At 48.3% G+C, this 21,482-nt stretch overlaps 1 protein-coding gene across 1 annotated transcript; it reads right to left on the bottom strand.

The window, feature by feature from the left end:
* Window positions 1–527: 527 nt before the first annotated feature.
* Window positions 528–11,387, bottom strand: OSR2 (odd-skipped related transciption factor 2). The gene is given in 5 exon segments (XM_026689044.2): window positions 528–1,086; window positions 2,606–2,705; window positions 3,991–4,432; window positions 4,435–4,814; window positions 11,252–11,387. Coding segments are annotated over 4 exon segments (1,017 nt in total). The 5' UTR covers window positions 4,727–4,814; window positions 11,252–11,387; the 3' UTR covers window positions 528–903.
* Window positions 11,388–21,482: the final 10,095 nt, after the last annotated feature.

Here is a 21,482-nt window from a genome sequence, read left to right as displayed (position 1 = left end):
TCCATTGCATCAGTAGAAGCAACACACAAAGACAGAAGAACTGCCCAGATCTGTTTTGACTGCCATAGCATAGTGGAGTCCTTCATCTAGAGCAGGGCTGTCCAACCTTGTGGACTTGGCACTTATTCCCAGAATTCCCAGCCAGCAAAGCTGGCTGGGGAATTCTGGGAATTGAATCCGCCAGGCTTCAAGGGGCCAAGGTTGGACAGCCCTGATCTAGAGGTACTCAAGATCAAGTTTTAATCTGATGTGCCTAGATTGCCTCTTCTCAAAACCAGGGACAATGAGATCATAAAGCCAGCTGGGTGGCTTGAGTCAGTCATCCTCTCTCTGCCCTCTCTCAGGAGGGGCTGTGAAAACCACTTCAAAAAAAATCTGCCATGAAAATGGCAGGCTAGATTTCCCCACCCCCAATAATGATGCACACACATCTCTCACAGTGTCCCCCAAAAAAAAGAACAGTTTCAGCTCCTGTGACTATCAGAAAGGAAGAGAAGAAAACTGTCACTTATTCAAACTCAGAATCATTTTTTGGGGGAAAGTGTTTATTTGGAAATATAATTTGTAAAAGAAGTATTTTCACTCCTAGGTTTTGCTGTTGGTACCAATGTGCATTTGGTAAGACAATAGAAAGCCAACATATTGCTGTGCAGAGCTCGAAAATGAGCTGCTCTTGTTACTATATACAAGAAACCAGCTGGCCCTCTCAGTGCAGGGAGAATGCTTGGAACAGGTATCAGCTCCCACCACCATAACAGAAAGAGGACCGGCTGGCACTGAGGGACATGGAATCAAGCCCCCTAGATGCACCTGTCCACATCACCCGTGTGGACATAAGATTACACTACAGTTCAAGTCCTTGAGCCAGAATTAGCTCCCTGTGGGGAGGGGTTCTCGGCTGTTCTAGAAGTCCTGCCGCGGGGTGTGAGTTAGACTGTGCCTCCGCAGATCACAGTTGCGCCTGAACACTTTGCCGCACTGCTCACAGTTGTAGGGCTTGATGTCTGTATGGGTGAGAAGGTGAGTTTTCAGGTTACTTCTTTGATTAAAGGTTCTTCCACATGTGGGGCATTTGTGTGGAGATTCCTGTTCAGATTTGAAGCAAGCAAAGGATTAAACCCTTGACAAACTACTTGGATTATTGAGCTTTTCAAAGTTCACTCAGCATTTCCACCACCTCCACCCCCACCCACCCCCCTTCTCGTTTATGGCCTCATTAAATTGCTGTAGGACAAGAACATGGCAAGACAAAATAAACTTGCAATCTGTGAAGACAGAAAAACCAATGCAATTCTGTACAAATGTAAATTGACAGTAATAGGCAACAATGAAGGCTACAGACTAAAGTGTATTGGACTGCACTGTGCACACATTTATAGTTTGGTTTTAGGCAAATTTACTTTAAAGTCTTTCCAACAAGATTCTGTAAGGATTACTCCCAAATGAGTACACATACACTTTCAGATTTAGAATCTGAGATTCATACCCTTCTGTGTTTACTGTCCATCACAAGTACATTTAAAGAAAATCTGAACACACTTCAACGACTAAGATTTCTCCCATCACCATTTATGTGCATCCAAACATGCACGTGATTTCACTTTTTTTTTTTACTCGATTGGCCAATTTTCTTTAAAAACTGATCTCAGATCACAGCTTTCCTTTCACATTAACTGCAGTTTTAGCTGCAGGCACAATTATTTCCAGAAAATGCATCTGGAACCCAGAAGCAGATTACTGATTTACTCTCAGTCCCTTGTAAGTGTGTTTAAGATTATAGTCTTAATTGCACAGACATATCTTCCTGCCTGTCAAGACCAGTCCTCTTGCTTTGCAGTTCCTGGAATCTAAGGGGGAAATTCTCCTGCTAATCCACCCGGGCTTCCAAGGGAGTCTTGGTTCATCTCTCTAAGTGAGAAGTCTTCCACAAGAGCACATCTCATTTAGCCATTGGTAGGTTGGTCCGGCTACTTAAGGAGCTTTTTCAAGTGTTAGAACAGGGAAGTCTTGAATGAGAGAAGTCAACTTTAGGTAGGCTATCTTTCCTCAAATGTAAATCCTCCATAATTCAATATACTCTTAAGTAAATTTACATAGGCTCCCAGTCCCTAGGAAATATTACTTATTTTAGCGTTTTTTTTATTTTACTGATATCCCATTTTTCTCCTAGAATTTGAGTACTTATTGGGGGGTTTTAGTAGCTGAAGAAACAGGGCAAATGCAATGAATTGCAATTATAGTACATCAAAATGATGACATGCAAGCAGGGATGTCTTAACACGAATGCTATTACATACTTGCATCTGGTGCAAGTGAGTCTCAGCACTGGCATGTTGGTATCACTTTGCACATTTAACCATTTACCCCCTTTGTCCTCACTATTTAAATGGCCATGTTACAATCATCATATATATTAAGTATGGATTTATGTTGTTTTCTACCTATCAGCATTTGAGAAAAATACCACAAAATATTTCAGATTATTAAAAAGGAGCACATCTCTATCTCTTTTATTTTGCATCTAGAAAATAATTACTTTGTGTTTTGAATTCACAATTAATTAAAATCAAAGTAGAATGTGCAAAATAATTGAGCCTGACCTTACCTGCATATGTAAAGTTTTATGAACGGCTAGGGTCCTAGATTGGCAAAATCCTTTCCCACACTCTTGGCACTTGAAGGGTTTTTCTTTAGAGTGGATATACCTGGAAATCAACCAAAGTGTTTGGAGTCAATATTTCTACACACACAACAAATGCCACAACAGCCCAACTTCTGCATAATCAAATTTTTAAAACCAAAATTATATGCTGCCTAGCTGTTCATCCCCAAGGTCCCTTTTTAACATATTCAGACACTTTGACACTGCTCTTCATTGCTTTCTTAGGAATAAGCCTCTTTAAATAGGAAAAACATATTTCTGGGTAAATATGCATGCATTTGAGTAAACATGCTTAGCAAGGGGTTTAATCCCATGTAAATGTTCATGGGTGTAAGCCCTATTTACTACTTTGGCAGGTAATTTCAGGTGAAGTTAATCAAAACTGCGCTTTGATTAATGTCAGCTTGAAGGTTTGTGTTGAAGTTTATAAATCTGACAGGAGAATGTAGGGGTTTTGTGGAATAAAGAGACCAACATTCTTCGGCTTCTCAAAACAAGCCACAAAAGAGTCTCTTTGTAGAGATTTGTATATCGTTACAAACCCATAAATATTTTTGTGCTCTTACTGCCAAGTCTTTAGTGATAGTTATATTATAGCCCAAAGGCAAAGAAAAAAGAAAAAAGGAGAGAGGCAAGAAACATGATCAAGATCATCAGAGGATCTTCAAGCAGGGAGAATTCTAAACTTGAGATTCTAACTTAAGAAATATGTTTCAGACAATAAGAAATACGTTTGAAGACAATAAGACTAAAGTCAATCATTCTTCCTCAAAGCAATAGGAATTCTGCCTCCTACTCCAACCAGATCAAGTAGTTTAGCCCCACCATCTTAAAAATCCCTTGGCTTTAAAATCAGGCATGTCCCTTCGGATGAAGGGTTGAAGGCAAATCAACAGAACGACTACATCCTTGGCTCCAACTTTATTTTCTTGGAAATAAATCCTACTGACCTTGTTCAGAGGTATAACAAGAACACTTCTTGTTTAGATTGGGTCTGCAGGCAATAGCCGTGTTCCTACAACATGCTAAATCGTGATTTGTTTGAAGTAGGATTTACTGAACGGGCCATAAACAATCGTGAAGCAACGGCTTCCTAGCAAACAATCAACATATATAGCTTAGCGTTGTATTTGAATTCAGCTTCTGATTACGTTCAAGCCGCTATAAGCCTTGGTTTGTTTTAACTATGGTTTTCGGAAGAAAACACTCGACAACCTTCGAAGTATAAGCCAGGCTCTCCATAAACCGATTAAACCCAGACGAGTAAAACCTCCCTTCAGGCCTGCAGCCCCGCCATCTGAGGAGGCCTAGCGGAGGCAGAGGCTGACCTGTGGTCGCGAAGGTGATCTTGCCTCCGGAAGGCCTTGTGGCAGATGTCGCAGGTGTAAGGCCGCTCGTCGGTGTGGGTCCTCTCGTGGATGAGCAGGTTGTAGGACTTGGTGAAGTGTCGCCCGCAGAACTTGCAGATGAACTCCTTCTTGGTCTTGGAGGGCAGCCGGCCCCGCGCGGGCTTCCGGCTCTCGGGGGAGAGCTTGCCCAGCGCCGCTGAAAGAGGCCCGCCCAGCTTGGCCAGCTCCCCCTGAGCTTGCGCGGCCACCGCCGCCGCCACCGCGTGCGCCTTGGGCGGGTCCTCCTGAGTGGCGGCCGCCGCCAGGTTGGCAAAGTCAAAGCGGGGCCGCTCCTTGCGCAGCGCAGGCAAGACGTGCGCGATGGCTGCGGCCTGCTTGGGGTGGAACAGGTGCGTGGCGAAAGGCAGGCCCGGGAAGGGAAGCGCTCCACCAGGCCTTGCGCCGCCGCCATTTCGCTCAGCGCCGAGCAGCGGCTGATCTCGGCCGAGCCGCTGCCACCGCCGCCGCCCGAGGCACTGGCAGCGGCGGCCGCGGCCGCGTAACAACCCAGCGTCCAGTGGTTCATGTGCATGGTGTGGACAGCGCTCAGGCCGTAGAGGCCTTGCAGGTGGTCCACGGCGGCCGGGAACGTATTGACGGCTTGCAAGAAGGAATAGTTGGTCAGTTGCAGCGAAGGGTGCAGTGGGATCGGCGCCGGCAGAGCCTTGCTCCCCATCGCGCTGGACCAGGCCTTGCCTTGCTTTGACTGGTTGAGCCCGACGGTCGGAAAGCGCGCAACGGCCTCTTTCTCCGGTGTTCGGAACCTAAGCAGAAACAGGGACATGGGGGGGTAGAAGAGATTGATGGTTATTCGAGGAGGCGCACAAAGCGGCCCTTTCCTCACGTGCGGTTTCTTTCTCCCCTAAACCGCCTGCCAGGCTGACGTGGCCCCCGTGCTTCCCACCACCCCAGGCCAGACCTTAATCCGTTTTATGCCCACCGCTAACGGGACGCGCTGCGACAAGGGGGGCCAAAAAAGTTCTGTGCTTCCTTTTTTTCAAGGCGGCCGAGTCAGAAGATTAGTGGGCGCGGGTAACCAGGTTTACGGCCGGGGAAAGCAAAGCGGGGAAAAGAAAAGCAGGCCAGGCAAGCTTTGGAGCAAACCCTGGCTCATGTCCGAACTGGAAACACGGGCACGCGAAGCGCGAGGAGTGCGGGTGGGCAGCGCAATCCAGACATCCCGATTTGTGGTGGCCAGTTCTTCTTGCCAACCTGCCATTGCTGGTTGATGACTTCAGCTCCATCGCAGCCAAGGCCGGAGGAAAGAGCTTTGAAGAAGGTCCAGGTCCTGCGGAGCAGCGAGAGGGTAATAATGCAAGCGATACCTTGGAGCTTATTGGGGCGTGAGACAGGCCACCCGAACTGGCAGGGGAGCACCACCAACTCTGCGGTGCAGAGTTACGCACTTGGCGAGGGGATCAGTCAGAGGCCGCTGAACCAAAGACACGCCATGCTTGGCCGAGGCGCTCAAGGTAAAGAGCCAAGCAAACACCGGCGTGCCAGGAAGCGCAGGTGTCCTGACACCAAGCCGACCTAACGCCCGTTTTTCTCGCCTCCTGTAAGACTGATGCTTAACTGCCCCCTGCCCTATTCAGAAGAGGGTGAAATGGAAATAAAACCACGACCTCCATGGACACTTGGGAGCTAGAAACATTTTATTAAGATGAAGAGGAACCTGATTCGGCTACCCCTCCTGTCCCGCTCGGGAAGCAAAGAGTAGCTGCGTTCTGCCCCTCGACAACCTGCGAAGCCTCTCTCTTTGAAGGGACCGTGGGGGGGGGGTCATCCCTTGCCGCCTAAATACTCCAAGGAGGCTGTTCTGCAAGGCGGACAGAGAAGAACGGGCAGAGGGTCAAAGGGTTGCCCTCCGAAACACTCCGATTGACTTCCTCACGGGATTGTGTTGGCGGCCACAGGGCCTATGCCGGAGCAGTTCTAGGTAGGTCAATCGCTTGGCAGCTCTAAGCTGTGCGCAGCGGCCTAGGAAGAAGGTGTAAAGTACTCCCCCCCCCAAACACACACACACACACACACAGATAAAGGGGAACGTGCGGTCTCCTCGCATTACTTGCAGGCTCGGGTCATTAACCAGCGAGAAAGAAGAGAAGCTTCACTAAGCAGGGGGCCTCAAGCAAATGACTTCAGCCCGCCTCCAAAGTACAACATTGCACCTCCCATCAAAAGTGGGAGCCGGCAGTGCCGTGGATTCGAATTCAGCTTTCCTGCTTTTTAAATAAGCTTCCCGCCACGTGATCTGGGAACAGCAAGTCGATGCCTACGTGCCCAGCGCTGAACCCGTAGCAGTCGGTATTAATTCCTTAACCCAGAGAAAAGCAATGCGATCCTAGGAAATCTGTCGTAGGATGCCTCCCCCGCTCTTGAAGTAAAATCTTATTGTAACCCGGTCGTAGATGCGTGAGAGTTCTGGCGGGGAAAAACTGCAGGGATCGGTCTTCCGGCAGACCTGACTTGCGAATAGAAGCGCGCGGAGCCTCGGGACGGGGAAATTTCACTAGCAAAGGGAGCAGGAGGAACGAGAAAGGAGGGGGAAAAAGATCAGACTGGCCTTTCCGTTGGCGTAAACTTGAGAGGAGTCGGTCGGTTGCTCTGTGTCTTCTGTGCATCTGTTCTCTCTCTCTCCCTCCCATTTATGCCTGTCTCAGCTTCTAGGCCTTGGCACCCATGGTCCCGATCCTGGCTCTGAACCCAAGGCTCTGCCTTGGAAAAAGTCGGGCCTAGAAGCTAAGCCTGAAAAGGCAAAGGAGTCGCTGTCCTGAAGTCCAGCCAGGGCCTCGTTCGGAAACGGCGGTCACCAAGGCCTAGAACACTTGCACATGGAAAGCAGGGGAGCTGGGGAAGAGCTGGGGAAACGCGAAGGCTCACAATCTGAGTGAGGCTTCTGAACGGCGGGGAGAGAAGTTTCCCCAGGCACAGGCCTTTTCAGGGCTTCCAAAGTAGCCGGCTGAGGTTGGCCGTAATTGAACGCTGTGGCAAAGGGGTGGGGGAACCCATGGCTGCTGCTTCTCTCTTCCCGCCCGCCCCCCCGCCTGCAGCGCGGTGCTTATTTTTCTTCCTTCAGCAACAAGTCATTGATCAAGATAAGCGACTCAGAGAAAAGCAACGCCCGATTCTCGCGCGCGCTTCGCGGCGTCTAAAGAAAACGGCCCGGAGTCCTTCCAGCTGGCTTTTGGCCTGCTGTGCTTTGCGCTAGCCGAAGCGACACCCCCGAGGATTTCGGGAATGGGCGATCGCGATCTAGCTTGGGCCGACTTGGCGGTGGTCAATTCCCACGCGGGCTGCGGGCAAGAAACAGGGGCGATGCGGGGAGGGGGGGGGGGCGATTAACAAACCAGCTCCTGTCTTTCTTCCTCTCCCGGCCGCCCGCTTTCCTCTCTCATATTGTTGCCTTATGGCCATCGGCCTGCTGTAGGAATTCGGCTGTTCCCGGCTCCGCGTTCTTACTACATTTGGAACCTGTTACCGGAGTTGTGGAAAGTGTGGGAAATGTGATATTGCTTAGGAAAAGGAAGAGGCACCAAAACCTAATCGGGAGTTACAAGGCTGTGCTGAGCAGCCCGACTCACCCGAATCCTTTCAGCAGGCTCCTTCTCTCGCAGGCAGCGCAGAGCCCAAAATGCCTTCAGGTGGTGCCACTTTATATTCCGAACTAGAAATACTTCAGTATTTTAAAGAATCCCAAGTTGGACAATGTGCAAACTCATTTAGCCACCAGCTTGGTCGAGTGTCAGCTACGATCTCCTGTGGTGGAGGCTTTAATGTGTCCCGTTCCAATTTAACTGGGGGTGTTGTGTGTGTGTGTGTGTGTGTGTGGAAGAGAATCGACCCTGCTTAAGCATGCTTAAGCATTTGTATTTTTTTCCTTTATAAAAAAGTAGGTATAATTTCCTGGTGCGAATCGATAATTAATTTAGATCAACCTTCCCCGAGCAGGTGACTTCCAAATATGCTGGACTACAAATCCCATCGCCCCAACGAGCGAAGAATGGGGGGGGGGTTTCACTCAGCGTGGGAAAAGACCTGTGCAGAGTCACTCAGCAGCGGCTGCCTCCGTGGCCCAAATGGCCTCATTCTTGGGCGGTTGAAGGGTTTGGCAGCTGAAGCCCGCAATCTGGGCCCTGGGTGGATTTTCTCCTTCCCTTCTGGCCCTTCTTTGAAGTGCGCCAATTCTTTTGTTTTTTCCTTCTGTATAAACGAGCCCAGCGACCTCCAAACCTTCCTTTCTTGCGGCCTGGGATCGTAGGCATGCAGGGGGGGAATTGATGGGAGGTGTGTGACTGGAGGTGGGGGCCTCTTAGCTCAGCCCCTTTAACCGAAACTATAAGCTGAGGCTTCCCCCTCCTTTCTCTCAGCTTCAATTTCCCTTCTGAAACTGGCAGATTGAGGGCCTCTGAGTAGCAGTAGCTGGTCTCTGCGACCTGTCCACAACACAAACAGACCCTCCTCCGGTTGGGAATCAGGCCACAGGCGAGAAATGGGGGGGAGTAGGTGGGGGGGGGGGGAGAACCTGTACTAATCCTGGACCACTTCACTTTTCAACTGAAGTTTCCATTTTATTGGGAAGGGGTGTGTGTTAAATGATACTCTTCAAAGGACATTCTAAGAAGGCAAATCTGAAGATCTGGAGTTTTCGATTTCTACAAAACATGCAGGTTGTCCTCAACCCCGCCTCGGTTGTCCGAGAAATGAGAGTGCTTTAGAAAAATAGGAACCCTTCCCCCTCAATTTTTTAAATGACTGTCCTTTATTAAATTAGCTGCATTAAATTAGAAGCACCACAGCAATTAGGTCTATTTCCATTAGAGATAAGACCGGTTTCCCCCTCTCCCTTCCCAAGAACATGTAGAAAGTTGCATTGCTTTCAGTGGCACTTGCTTCCAAATTGTTTTCCAAACTGGGAATAATTCTAATACTATCCATCCAAATGGCCTAAATAGCTTGGCTTGTCTTAAAAATGTATCCCATGTAGGCATCATAACAAATAGAACACATGCATTAAAACAACTGAATTCATTCAACCAGATTTTACTTCTGGCGGCAGGTGGATGCTTTTCTGTTGAATCCTATACATAATTATCTGCAGGTAGATTCCTTTAAATTCGTCTGAGTAAGCTAAGCTAGGATTATGCTCAGCAAACTAGCATAGAACTCTATTAAAAATCAATGGAAATTGGTTTCAAGGTAAATTCATTTAAGACTTGCAAGCAGTAAAAACTACGTTTTAATAAATACTAGATAAGGGTAAGTTTTTAAAATATGGATTATATTATTTTCCTATTAACATCAGGGTATAATAAAAGGAATTCCAAATGTGTGAGAATAAATTTGCTTAAAATACAAGCACAATTAAACAGAAATATTATGCAAGGTTAAATTCAAAGTGAGCTTAACTTACTAGCAATTACTTAGGAGTAGATATGTCTAGATTTTTTCACTATAATAGGCCAATTCAATGCATGTTTAGTCAGAAGTAGATCCATTGATCTTAATAATGCTTATTAAGTGAGCTTATTACGTTTATTATCATTAAGCTTATTAAGTATTGCTTATTAAGTTTAATAGTGCTTAGTAAGTAAACTTAGTAAAATCCCTTGATACTTAACAAATACAGCTTTTAGCAACACTAGTGAGGCTGTTTAAGTTGTTTTACAAATGTTCCTAAATCCACATTTTTATCTGACACAAGGAGACGTGGCTTCATCTCTTTTAGTTATTTCAGTAATAGTTCTTTTGTTCAAAATAGATTAAAAATGGTTTTGAGGTTATTTCACTTAAACGAATTTTCAGTTTCAGAAAACAGCACAATATAACAAAAGGATCTTTGTTTCAAAATACAGCAAACTATCTGCATGTTGTACACTGATTAATGCGTGTTTTCCATTTGATAAGGTTAATATTTCCATGAAATCAAGCTGGAGATAGCAATAAAACGCTTCTCAAACCTCACACAGTACTCTCTTTCTCCTCCTTGGAAAGCCATAAAGTACCGATTAAGCTATGAATGGGATTGTACGCGGCAGCCATTGAAACCAGAACGTAAAATAAATAGGTCCAGGTGCCAAGTTGACAATCGGAAATCGCCTGCAGAGAAGGGTCGGGAAACGGTACCTTTTACTCGGAGACGCCGCTGCCAGTCAGGCGCGAAATCAAACAGGGGTGTAATTGAGAAGCCCTGTCACTTTCCTTGCCGATCGGGAGCCCGAATTTAAAGAAAACCGGTGTCTAGAGCGCGAGTTCTTCTCCCACCCACCCCACCCCCGAAATGCCACCGTGCTGCCAATGGGCTCTTCTTTCTCGGCTCTTCCCAAGATCAGGGCTGGCGGATACTTTTCGTAATCGCCTCGACTTTGGTGTGTGAGAGTGAAACTACCAACTGTGCTCTAGAAAGGAGGAGGAGGAGGGGGGAGGCACGCAGGGCTGGGGGGGGGCTGGGGGGGGGGCTAAGAATAGGGTTTGATGGTCCCCAGCTATCAGGTATACAAACATTGGTGGATGGAGACGGCGGGAGGGGCGAAGAAACCACCCATGGATAAGTCACCCGACATTTTTGGAGGGGGGGGGGGCTGTCGGATAATTTGATTTCGGCTCCACAGGAGCGTCCCGCGAGGGTCCTTCCGCTCAGGCAGGTAGAACACCAAAGGCAAGAAAGCGCGCTTCCAGATCTCCCGCCTGCGTGGGGCGATCTGACTAACGGGACTCTCTCCGCGCGCGCCCCCGTGGGAGCGCAGAACCACGCCGGCTCTTCGCGCACCCTGGCCCGCCTTCAGCGACTGAGGCCAAGCGGTCAAACCGAAAGTAAACGCGCGATCCCCTCGGAGTTCCACTCGGAGCTGACTAAGCGCCTCCATTTCACCACCACCACCACCACCGGGGCCCCTCCGGCCTCGCTTCCCAAAAAGCGAAGCCGCCCCCCACCCCAAGCGGGACTTAACTCTCGGGCAAGGCGGCTGGCAGCTTCCCGGGTTCCCTCCGCCAACCGCGAGCGGGACGCGTCGCTTCCCCCCTTCCCGCTGCAGAGTTGCATTGGGGAGGCTCGGCTGCCCCGGGCCGCGCTTGCCTGGATGCTGCCAACCCTCCCTGGCCGCCCGGCTCGCCCTTCGAGAAGCCGGCCGGTCTCTCTGCAGCAGCCGCAGCCGCCAAGACGACGGGCCTGGCGGAGCTCGCGCGAACGGATGGCGCTTACCTGCCTCCCCCCTCGAGCCTCCTTCCGCCTGGCCTCAGGGGAGCCCCGCGTCAGCCCACCGGCCTTAACGCCGGAGCCGCCTCATTTAGATCCACGCGGAGAGGGCGGGAAACCCCAGGAGCTCTTTCATATTATTGTCTCTCAGGAGGGCTTCAAATTAGCCGGCAGAAGGTCGCTTCGGGGGCCCGCCGCCTCCCGTTTTCAGAGTTTCCCGAGCGGCGGGTAGGCGGTAGGCAAAAGACCCCGCATAAGGTTTTGTTTTGGTTTTTTTTTTCCCCGACCGCACTTCTCTTGGAGCGCCTCGCTTTCGACTCCAGCGAAGTTTGATACAAGTCTGAAACTCCCCCTCTCGGGTCCATCACATTTCAGCAGTTCCAACGGCGAGGAGTTCTGTCCCCGCCCGCGGTCCCACCCCGAGCCGCTTGCGAGTCGAATGTTCACGGCTTGGACGTTCTGACCACGCCCAGCGCCGAACGTTCAGCGGGCTGTAAAAATGGTTGAGACCGCCCCTCAAAATCCCGCCTCCACTTTCTTTTCTACCACTCTGTTTACTTGTGTTTGGGTAGCAACTTGGCTTTAAAGGGACAGAGGTCTTTTCCCCCCCTCCCTCTCCCTCTCTCCCTCCTTTCTTACACGTTACCTAAGGTGACTTTTTCTTTCAGAAAACAGGGCCAGGTCATAAATCAAACCTTTCTTTCTTTCTTTCTTTCTTAGACTTCTGCGTTCCTATCTCTATGAGCCGCAGGAACTCCGGTAGTTGTGTCAAAGCAACCCCACCTCCCACCTTAATGCATCCAGAAAATCAGCGATGGACATTAAACACTCTAATTGTATTTGCGTTACTATGCGGAGCGGATTTTCTAAGCCTTTACATTCTACTTGCCCCATAGGTATAAAACAAAGCATGATTAAATTAATTGTTTCCCGAAGTTCTAGTCCTTATTTTTTCCCGTTTAACTAATATTCTACATTGGACTGCAAAGTTTGGGAAATCTCGTGTTTAAATAAGAATTTATAGTGTCATTATTATGGTTGCTCATACAGACAGCTAGATATTTAGACTGAGTTGGCATTTTTATCCACCTATCGAGTCCTTCCTAAGGACCTGGAATTATTATTGTGGTTAGTCGCTCAGTCAGCCTGATGTTCAGCCTGGATTTGATATTTTTATCTACCTGGCGATTATTATTATCCTTATGCTCATCATCCTCATATCCAGAGTAGATTTTTCCAGCGGAATTCTGACGATATGTTTTCTTCTAGCTGAAACAGGTGGATCCAAAGATAGAATCGATAAACCGAAGCAAACTTTTCTGCATCGCAGAAAGGGAGTGTTGAAAACTTCTTTTAAAACTTCTCCGAACTCACACTATAAAATTCTGAAGTGCCTCTGCCACTCTGCTTCAGAAATTTCCTTTAGATTTGTTTTATCTCTCCTCAGCTGTAGGAGCTATGCAGAAATTCACAGACCTGAGATCCGTTTGCTAGCACTTTTTCTCCATTCCGTCCCAAGACAGTATTTTGGTCTTGCTTTTTTTTTTTTTTTGCTCATCCCAAGTGACCAATCACAAGTTCTTTAACTCGAACCCCGGGATAAATAGAAACAGATTACTTGTTCTGAAATTGTGGTCGTGCGTTGCATTCTAGACGAATATTACTTAACGACAGTATTCATTCGTGGAGCCGGGTAGCAAGAAAGGTTGATTACGCTCCCCAGGCGGAATTTTACAGGGCCGACCGGCTCCCTGAAACCTAACACGACCCACCGAGTGACATGGCGTTGAAAAGCAGGTTCCCCTCCCCACCCTCCAGAGTCTCGGGACAAGACCTGCTCGGTGAGATTTTGGAGAGGGGAGGAGAAAGATCAGGACAAATGGGCCAGATGGCGAAAGCCTTTCGTGTCAAATAATGAGCGAGGAACAAATACAATCAATCAAGAGTCCAGAAATTGGAAACATTGGAAAATTTAAGGTACTGGATGGGGCAATGAAAAAAAATCCGCTTTTTATTACAAAAAAACAACACAAAACCCCACACGCGCGAGCGCACACACAAAAACAATGGGTATTCAATAATTCTCGTTTCTCCCCCCTCGCCCGGGAAGTATTTATTTATACTTTTCCTTTATGGAAAAGAAAATCGGGACCATTTGAAAAGAGGAAAAAACCCTGTCCTCTAAACTAAAGGCAATTCCAAGAACCTGGAAGTGTTGATTCAGAGGTAAACCAAGCCACCAGAACGGGCGAATGTGCCCCTTCTCCCAGGATTCACCCTGGAATGGAAGCTGAGCGGGTTGTAGGAACAGGTTCCAAGGGAGGGAGACTCCGGTCATTTATCGGGCACTCTGGCAGACTCTGATTTCACGTCATCCTAAATCGTGTTGGGGGTGAGCATAGGATTACTGGATTACTCTTGTAGGAAATCTTATTTATAAGCAAACATCTGGAAGGAAGCAGGAATTTGTTCCAATATAAGCACGATTAAGCACCGGCTTTAAGAACGACTCTATTTTACGGTGACATACCCAGCCTTTTCTCCCTGACGATCTCTCTTCAAATGATCGCCCCAACAGGAACCCTGTGAGGTAGGCTCGAGTGGGAGACAGTGACTGGTACATAGTCATTCCGTAGATTTTCTTGGCTGGACTTAATCCTGGTTTACCCCTCACCTGCGCTGCCTTGAACGTAAACCTTTCACCTGGCATAGTCTGCACTCACCGGCGGTTGGCATCTTTTGTTCTCTGCCTTAGCTTGAGAAGGTAAGATTCATGTCCCGAACACATTCAAACATGCCTTCGCCCCTTTTATTAGTTGGCATTTTCTGGGAGAGTGGCAGATACTGATTAAGCAACTCCAAAAATAACTCCTTCTGCCTCCTGTAACATTGACTCCCTTCACCATTTCAAAGAAGAACAATAAATTCTAGGGGATGTCAATATTCCAGTAAAAAAAGGAAAAAAAACGGACATCCGATGGCAGTGCTTCCTCAACGATTACCGTGAGTGTTCTCAGATTTAATATTCTAAAAATGTTAAAGGACCAAAATTAAAAAAATAACCTGTGCAGATTTTGCATGAAGTATTGGCAAGGAAATGAGAGTAAGAGGTAAATAGATATCTAAGTAAAATCCCCGAGTGGTTTTGCTGTTTATTATTGTTGTTGTTGTTGTTGTTGTTGAACAGTCAGACAGATATTTAAATAGGACTACACATTTTTATCCACCACTGGAGTCCTTCTCAAGGCTAGGCAGATGTTGTTGGAAGATGTTAAAGATATAGTAGCAGGATGTAAGCTGTTCCCAATAAAGCTGCCTTTTGTAATTGACTTATGAATTTATCAATGCCATTGATGTTCAAGTGATACTCCAGAAGTTTTGGGATTACACCCAAGGTGCCGTTTACTATTGGTACTATCTTTGCTTTCTTTATGGTTCTTCGCACAGTCAGATAATGTTAAGACCTGTTTCGCATTTTTTTCACCTTTTTTTGGGGGGGAGGTCCTTCCCAAAGCCCTGCAATTGGAAGATGTTTGAGGGTGTTAAAGGTATCGCCGGCAGGATGTAAGCTGGTCCAACCTTACGTTTGCAATTTATTATTATTATTAATCTTCAATTCGATTCAGTCTGGGACTAGTACAAACTTAACAGCTCAGGTCCTTACCAACGACCTAAGAGCTGTTAAGATAACGTCTAAATATATAGGTAGAGTGGTGTTTTTTTTTTGTTTTTTTTTTGTAAAATCAGAATTTTCGGGTGTATCTAGTCTTTAATCTTTAAGACTTGTGGACTTCAACTCCCAGAATTTCCAGATTTCCATGTATCTAGGCTGCCTTTTGGGTGTTGCTTTAAGGGCTCCTATTTCCTACCCTTACAAGCATGGATTTCTTCGTCCACAATTATTCAGCGACCAAAGTCACAGTTAGCAGGGCTAGAGCAGATAAAGACATTTTCTCTTTGGGGATCGGTGAGACTTCCTCGAAGGTCCTTCCGCGGGGGAGCTAAAGGAAAAGGTTGATCCTCCAAAGAAAGTTAAGGAAGGCCGAGCAGGTGTTACTTGCCAGCCAAGTTGAACGGCTTGTTAGAGAGGCTCTGGAATCGTATGAGAAATGAGCCGTTCCTTGTCCATTTGGAAGCGGGTCTGATCCTAACTCCCCCACCCCCTTTACATCCCAGGTTCCCAGTCTGGTTGGTATGAGCAGCTGCCCTTCATTGGGAGGTCAGCTTGGCGGAGGCTTCCTGCCAAGGAAACCTATAGTGTAGTAACTGCAGCTCCCTAAATGCCGTCCTCTTTGTCCCTCCTATTACTTATCCGGACGTTTTCTCCCTAAAAAAAACTTAGGACCGGGAAGGGGAGTTGGGTGAAAGCAACAGAAGACCCGCATTTGCGGAGGGAGCTTCCTTCTTGTGGCATTTGGGGGCCCTTTTGAATGAAGCGAAGGGGGGAGGCAGTGAGTTTATTAGCCCACCACCTCCCTCTTTTCTCGGTTCAACGAAAGCGGCCCCTTTCCTTTCGCCGGGCCCAGAGGGAACTTCGAAGCCCAGGTGCGCTGGTGGGAGTTTTGAGCCTCCTTCTCCCCCTGCCTCTCTCTCTTCCTCGACCTTGCGGGGGGGGGGCGGTCTGGAAAGGAAGGAGGGTCTCCGAGATTTCTAACGCGCCTCTCTTCCTTTGCACCAGCAGCCCATCTTCAGGCTTCCTCCTCCAGAGCAGCTCAGGAGGAATTGCAACTGCAGGCTCCTTCTGCAAACCCTGGGTTCTCCCTCAAGGACAGAGGTCTCCAAACTTGGAGACTTTAAGACCTGTGGATTTCAACTGCCGTTGGTAATTGACTGGTGGTTTTATCAATGCCACTGATATTCAAGGGACACTCCAGAAGATTTAGGATTACACCCAAGGTGCCGATTACTATTAGTACTATCTTTGCTTTCTTGAAGTCCACAGGAGTCTTAAAGTTGCCAAGTTTGGGGACCCCTGGTCAAGGAAACCAACAATCTGGAGACGAGGGGTGAGGGCTGCTTTCCAAGGAAAAGAAGAACGGCTTTCCACATCTGCTTATGTCTCCTCCCCCCCGCCGCGCGCTTTTTTTTTTTCATTAGAGAACTCCTCTCTCTGAGTAAACGTACTCTGCACATGGTCGGAAGCGCTCTCGCCGCGAATCTTCTCCCGTGGGTGCCCTGGGACAAACACTCCCTGCCTTTGAGGGGCTTAAAAGCCGCCTTCTCCCTCAGTCAGCCGGATGAGTTATTGGCCGACTCATCCAGAGGGCACCGGGTTGGGGAAAGCCAAGGCCAGTAACCTCTTCTCCGCCGGCAGTTCCCAGAGCAGGTGCACGTTTTCCCCGCGCTGCTCTTTCTCTCCGGGAACTCCGTGCGCCGGGCAAGTTGCAACCGCTGCCGGTGATGGAGCTGAGGGTCTTCCCGGCGTTCATTCGCTGAGCAGGCTTCACCCTTCACGAGGCCGAGACGGGACGGGCCATCCCTAAGTAGGCGCGATCCGGAGGGGCCCGCAAAGGCGCTCATTGGGAAGAACCGGGTTAGAAAGCGGGCGCGAGGGAAGTTGCGGCAGACATTTAGTAGCAGGAAACTAAGGCCTCCGGCGCCCCCTGGAGGCATCCCGCAGAGTTGCGGGGGGCAAAGGGGGAAGGAAGGAGGGAAGGAAGGAAGGAAGGAAGGAAGGAAGGAAGGAAGGAGGGAGGGAAGGAAGGAAGAAAGGAGGGAGGGAAGGAAGGAAGAAAGGGGGAGGGAGGAAGGAAGAGAAGGAAGGAGGAAGAAAGGAAGGAAGAAGGAAGGAAGAAGGAAGGAAGGAAGGAGATGACAAATTGTAAGTCCCCCTCCCCGAATAGCCAAAAACTTGGACCAGTCCCCCGAAGTTTGAGCATTGGGGTCTTGTGAAGAAGAGGTTATGTAAGCATGTGCAGAATGCTTTCTTCATTCCTTAACGATTCCGCCTGTTACTCAGACACCAGGGATCCATAGAAGAATGTTAGAGAAATTAATTAAACTGGTATGTTCCGTTCTGTAATAACACTGCAGTACAGATTTATACTTGTCCAGAAAATTCCTTTAGTCAAGTGCAATTTTGCATCTCTAAGAAACCCATTCCACTGATTCTACTGCGGGATTATTACTACATAAGGAGTACTAGATAGGATTGCTTTTTTTAAAATCCCCAAATCCAAATCGTGATGAAAGCAGTCTTTTGAAGCTGTGTACTTGTCTGTTTAGACTCTGTATGTTCATGTGCAACACAATCGTAATAATCAAACACAGCACTGGCCAGAAGAACAGCAATGTGCAATAGAACAGGGGTCTCCAACCTTGGCAACTTTAAGCCTGGCGGACTTTTAGCAAAGCTGGCTGGGGAATTCTGGGAGTTGAAGTTGCCAATCTTTAGTGAGATTCACAGCCTTTGGGGCTGGTTGGTAGCTCAACAGCTCGAGTCTTAACCAAGGACCTAGGAACTGTTAAGGTAGCGTCGTCGGAGGATATAAGCTGTTCCACGTAGGGTGGTTTTTGTAGAATCAGGGTATTCAAGTCTGATAAATTCAGGATTTCCAAATGGCGAGGCAGCCCTTTAGGTATTGCTCCAACGGCTCCAATTACAATTGGGAGAACACACGATTTCAACTTCAATTTGTAAGTCCCGGTACTTTGTGATTTTTTCTTGCTGCGTGGCTAAAATTATTGTTATTGTTGTCGTCGTCGTCATCATCATCACCATCATTCATCCTAGCATCGTGGGAAGCAGGACTATGTCAAGCGAGTTGCTACAGTACATGAGACGGAAGGAGCTCGGCAGATCATTTCGCTGGCAGGAGCGACGGCCCAGTGGGGAACAGGTGGACTCTTAGCTCCATTCAGCCCACACGGAGCGTTTATTTACGGGCCAAAGCTCCGCGGAGTCCCAGATGCATTTCTGCTTGGGAGGTTAAGGTTTCAAGTCTGCGCACGTGGAGCCGAGGAACTGCCGAGTCGCGCCAGTTCAGGCAGAGCAGGCCAGGTTGCCCTTCCGGCTCCCCTGGCCGCCTTCCCGACTGATGTAGCCACCTTCGGTTAAAGAAGAAGAGCTTCGTCCGCCCGAGCATGATTGACAGGCTGCATTCTCGAACGGCCAAGGCACTTGCTGCCCGCGGAGGAAGAGGGGGGGGAATCTCCCTGCCCGCGAGGCGGAGGCGTGGCTTCAGCAAGGTGTCCCCCCCCACCCCCGGGGAGCATCTGAAGGTGGACGTCGCTGGGACCGGATAAAGCTTGGAGGACGCCGAAAGAGCCCCGAGAAGAACGGCCGCCTGTCGACTCTTTCGGGGAGTTTGGCTTGGCTTGGCTTGGCTTGAGAATTTTCTCACGTTGCCTGGTAAATTCTGGGGAAATGGTTTAATCCGAGTCGGCTGCTGCTTAGAAAGGAATCGGTTCTTGTGTCTCCAGCCGGGGATTCGGGGGTTTGTTAGCCTCTGACACATGACAGGTGAATGGCTCGCCCAGCTGATATCATGCATGCCAGGCATGAAGTGTGCCAACTGTGGGGGCAGAAACCGCTGGAGCTGAGGCTGGAAGTGTACCAGTCCAACTTCCAGGGAAGAAGAGGAGGAGGAGGAGGAGGAGGAGGAGGAGGAGGAGGAGGAGGAGGAGGACTTGCCGTTTGGCTGGCCTTGAAAAGATTACACCGAAGGTTTGAGGGCCACCAGGCTGGGGAAACTGCCCTCCCCCAAAAGACATGCAGTGTGCAGCTACATTGGATCCGGTGCCAGCCTTTTATTATTTCCATAATAAACTTTTCCATTAATAACAATGGTATACGACTTTCTTCAAAGGAAGTCGCCTTCAGTTAAATGGTGGTAGAGGGTTGCAAGAAGTGGGGGAGAGGAATTAGAGTCCTCTGTCTCCTGGGCCAAGAAAGGCATCTTGGGCGACCATTGTTGTCCCCAACATGTGACAGTTCTAGGAGGGCGCAAGAAGCTTCAGGACCAAGGGAAGAGAGGACTGGCAGCCATGGAGGAGCCCTTGTTTTCCATTGCTCAGCCGAGACAGCTATTCGTCTCCCTCCTCCTCCACTTCCACAGCTCAGGTGGCCCCTCCTCAGCAGGTTTACTGAAGAGGTGGGCCAAGGAGCGGGGAGAGAGGGAGCCTGGGCAGGGCTCCTAGGAGCCCCCTTCCTCTTACACCTGATACGCCTTTGAGTAGGACGTACCGTTCAATTGAACTGAATTTAATACGGTTTGACTAGAGGCCCGGACTTGTGAAAGCAAACCCAGGTTGCTTGGAGGTGCCTAGAAATGAACAAGGGCCAACTATGAACTAGCCAAGGAATGGGAAGCCAAGTGGTGCATTTATAGGAAAGGAGAAATCTGAGCCAGGTTGTTACTGCTCTGGGCCTCTGGCCACAAATACCTGACAGGAGTCCAGTCAAGAGTAAAGGGATCATTTCCTGAAGTAAAAGAACCACCTAAAGATCAGGGCTCTCTCCATTAGGTCAACTGGCTCCCTTTCCCATTGAAGGTGGCAGATCTTTTGTTCCTGTTCGTTTTGTAACTCACTCCTGAAACAAATGCATTTGAGATTTACAACTTCTTTTAGCACTTCTCCAACCATGACTGTAGCGACCTAGCAATAAATAAAGGCAGACTTTATACCGAAACAACTGGATTGACCCAGGAAGGTAACTCACAGCACTGAGGGAATGAATCTTCCAACACTCTGGAGTTCTGCTAATGCCACCACCTCTACACTTATCAACACACTCACCTGAATCATCCATTGATCCAAATAAATGGTTTGTTTGGGCTTGGCATGCCAATAAATCACAACTGCTGGATTCAACCAACACACTAAGCCAAAATGAAACCAACCCCATATCTGAAGCCAGCTATTGATTTAGCTCTCCCTTCCACTATCAAAATTCAAATTCTTCCCAAACAGTTGATGTCTGCCAGCAACTCAAAGAGAGAATCAAAGACTCTGGATTGTTCCTTTCCCTCACCTAACAATATTTTTCCCAGGTGCTCCTGCCATCCCAGTAAACACTGCAGGTGCCACAAGGATCTGCTTGTCTCAACCCTGCTTTCCTCACGTCGCCCCATATTCTGGGGTCTGAGGGTAGAGTGACTACAAACCAGCCACAGGGCTGAGTTTGCACAACTTTCACCTGGAAGTTGGCTGTTTTGTCAAAGCCCAGCGTGTTGGGCCACTTGGCAGACACATACCTGAGCACCTGAAGGTTGCTCAGGTGAGTCAAAGCAGACCACCTAGATTTTCATTGCCCTGCCTTGTCTACATTTGAATCCCTTCTCCCCATCCGGAGTTACTTCGGGTAGCAACTTTATGTGGTTACTTACTGGAACCTAAGATGAGTTGGTGGAAGCCAACTCATTGGTTCCGTTAAACCCAATTGCATGGATTTCAGAGGAGTCGCGGTCACGTATTTCGACCCAAATCCAAGTGTTTGGGCCTTTTCAGCAGGAAGAGGATTAGTCCACAAGAGAGTTTTGTTACCGTTAATTGGATTTATTGAGTTTTCAAAACAACGTTTTTATAATCTCTGGACTTCGTCCCAGAAGCATGAAAAACTTTTAAAGTTTATTTATTCCTATTGGGAAAGGGGGGAAAATGGAAGGAGTTGGTTTATTTTATTGTGAACTGTACATTTGATGCACATCCCTCTTCACCCTGACTCTTATTTTCACTTGCAAAAGATACAAAGGGAGTCCTGGATTTGATTAACACCCCACCGTGTTTCTAAATACTACACTAACCATGCGGATATTTGTGTACTGTTCAGCATTCTTCACGTGCCATTCGGACCAAGATCGCCCCATATGCCACTCCCAAGTTTGTTTCTTTTTCTTTCTCGTTTAAACAAAATTCAACGGGCTTTATTTCCAACCCTACCCGCAACCTCAGTGCTTTGCTGCATCTGCATTTCATCCAGGGAAGAGACGGAGGGGTGGGGCGGATGATGGGCTGTTTTGGAGAAATGTTTTCAGAATTCAGTTGCTTCCTAATTTTCAACAAGTCCTTAAGAAGTCAATGGGATTCTTCCCCCCCCCCCAATAGCATCGTTTTAGGGATGGGGAGAGATGATCTGGTGGTTTTTAAATCACGCCCGTTGGGTTTAATGGTGCATGTGAGTCGAGGCACTGGGGGGAAAATGTTGACAGTCAAAATCCAGCACTGATTGGCTTTTAGAAGTCATTCGCCTTCCGGACTTTTTCGGACCCGCACTTTAGAGTGGGACAGGCTGCAA

This window comes from Notechis scutatus, chromosome 3 (assembly GCF_049901735.1).
Source record: "Notechis scutatus isolate UNSWTSFEM ecotype Mainland chromosome 3, rNotScu1.2, whole genome shotgun sequence".
NCBI lineage: Eukaryota > Metazoa > Chordata > Lepidosauria > Squamata > Elapidae > Notechis > Notechis scutatus.
Note: the sequence above shows the minus strand (reverse complement) of the source record. Positions and strands in the feature narration are given on the sequence as shown.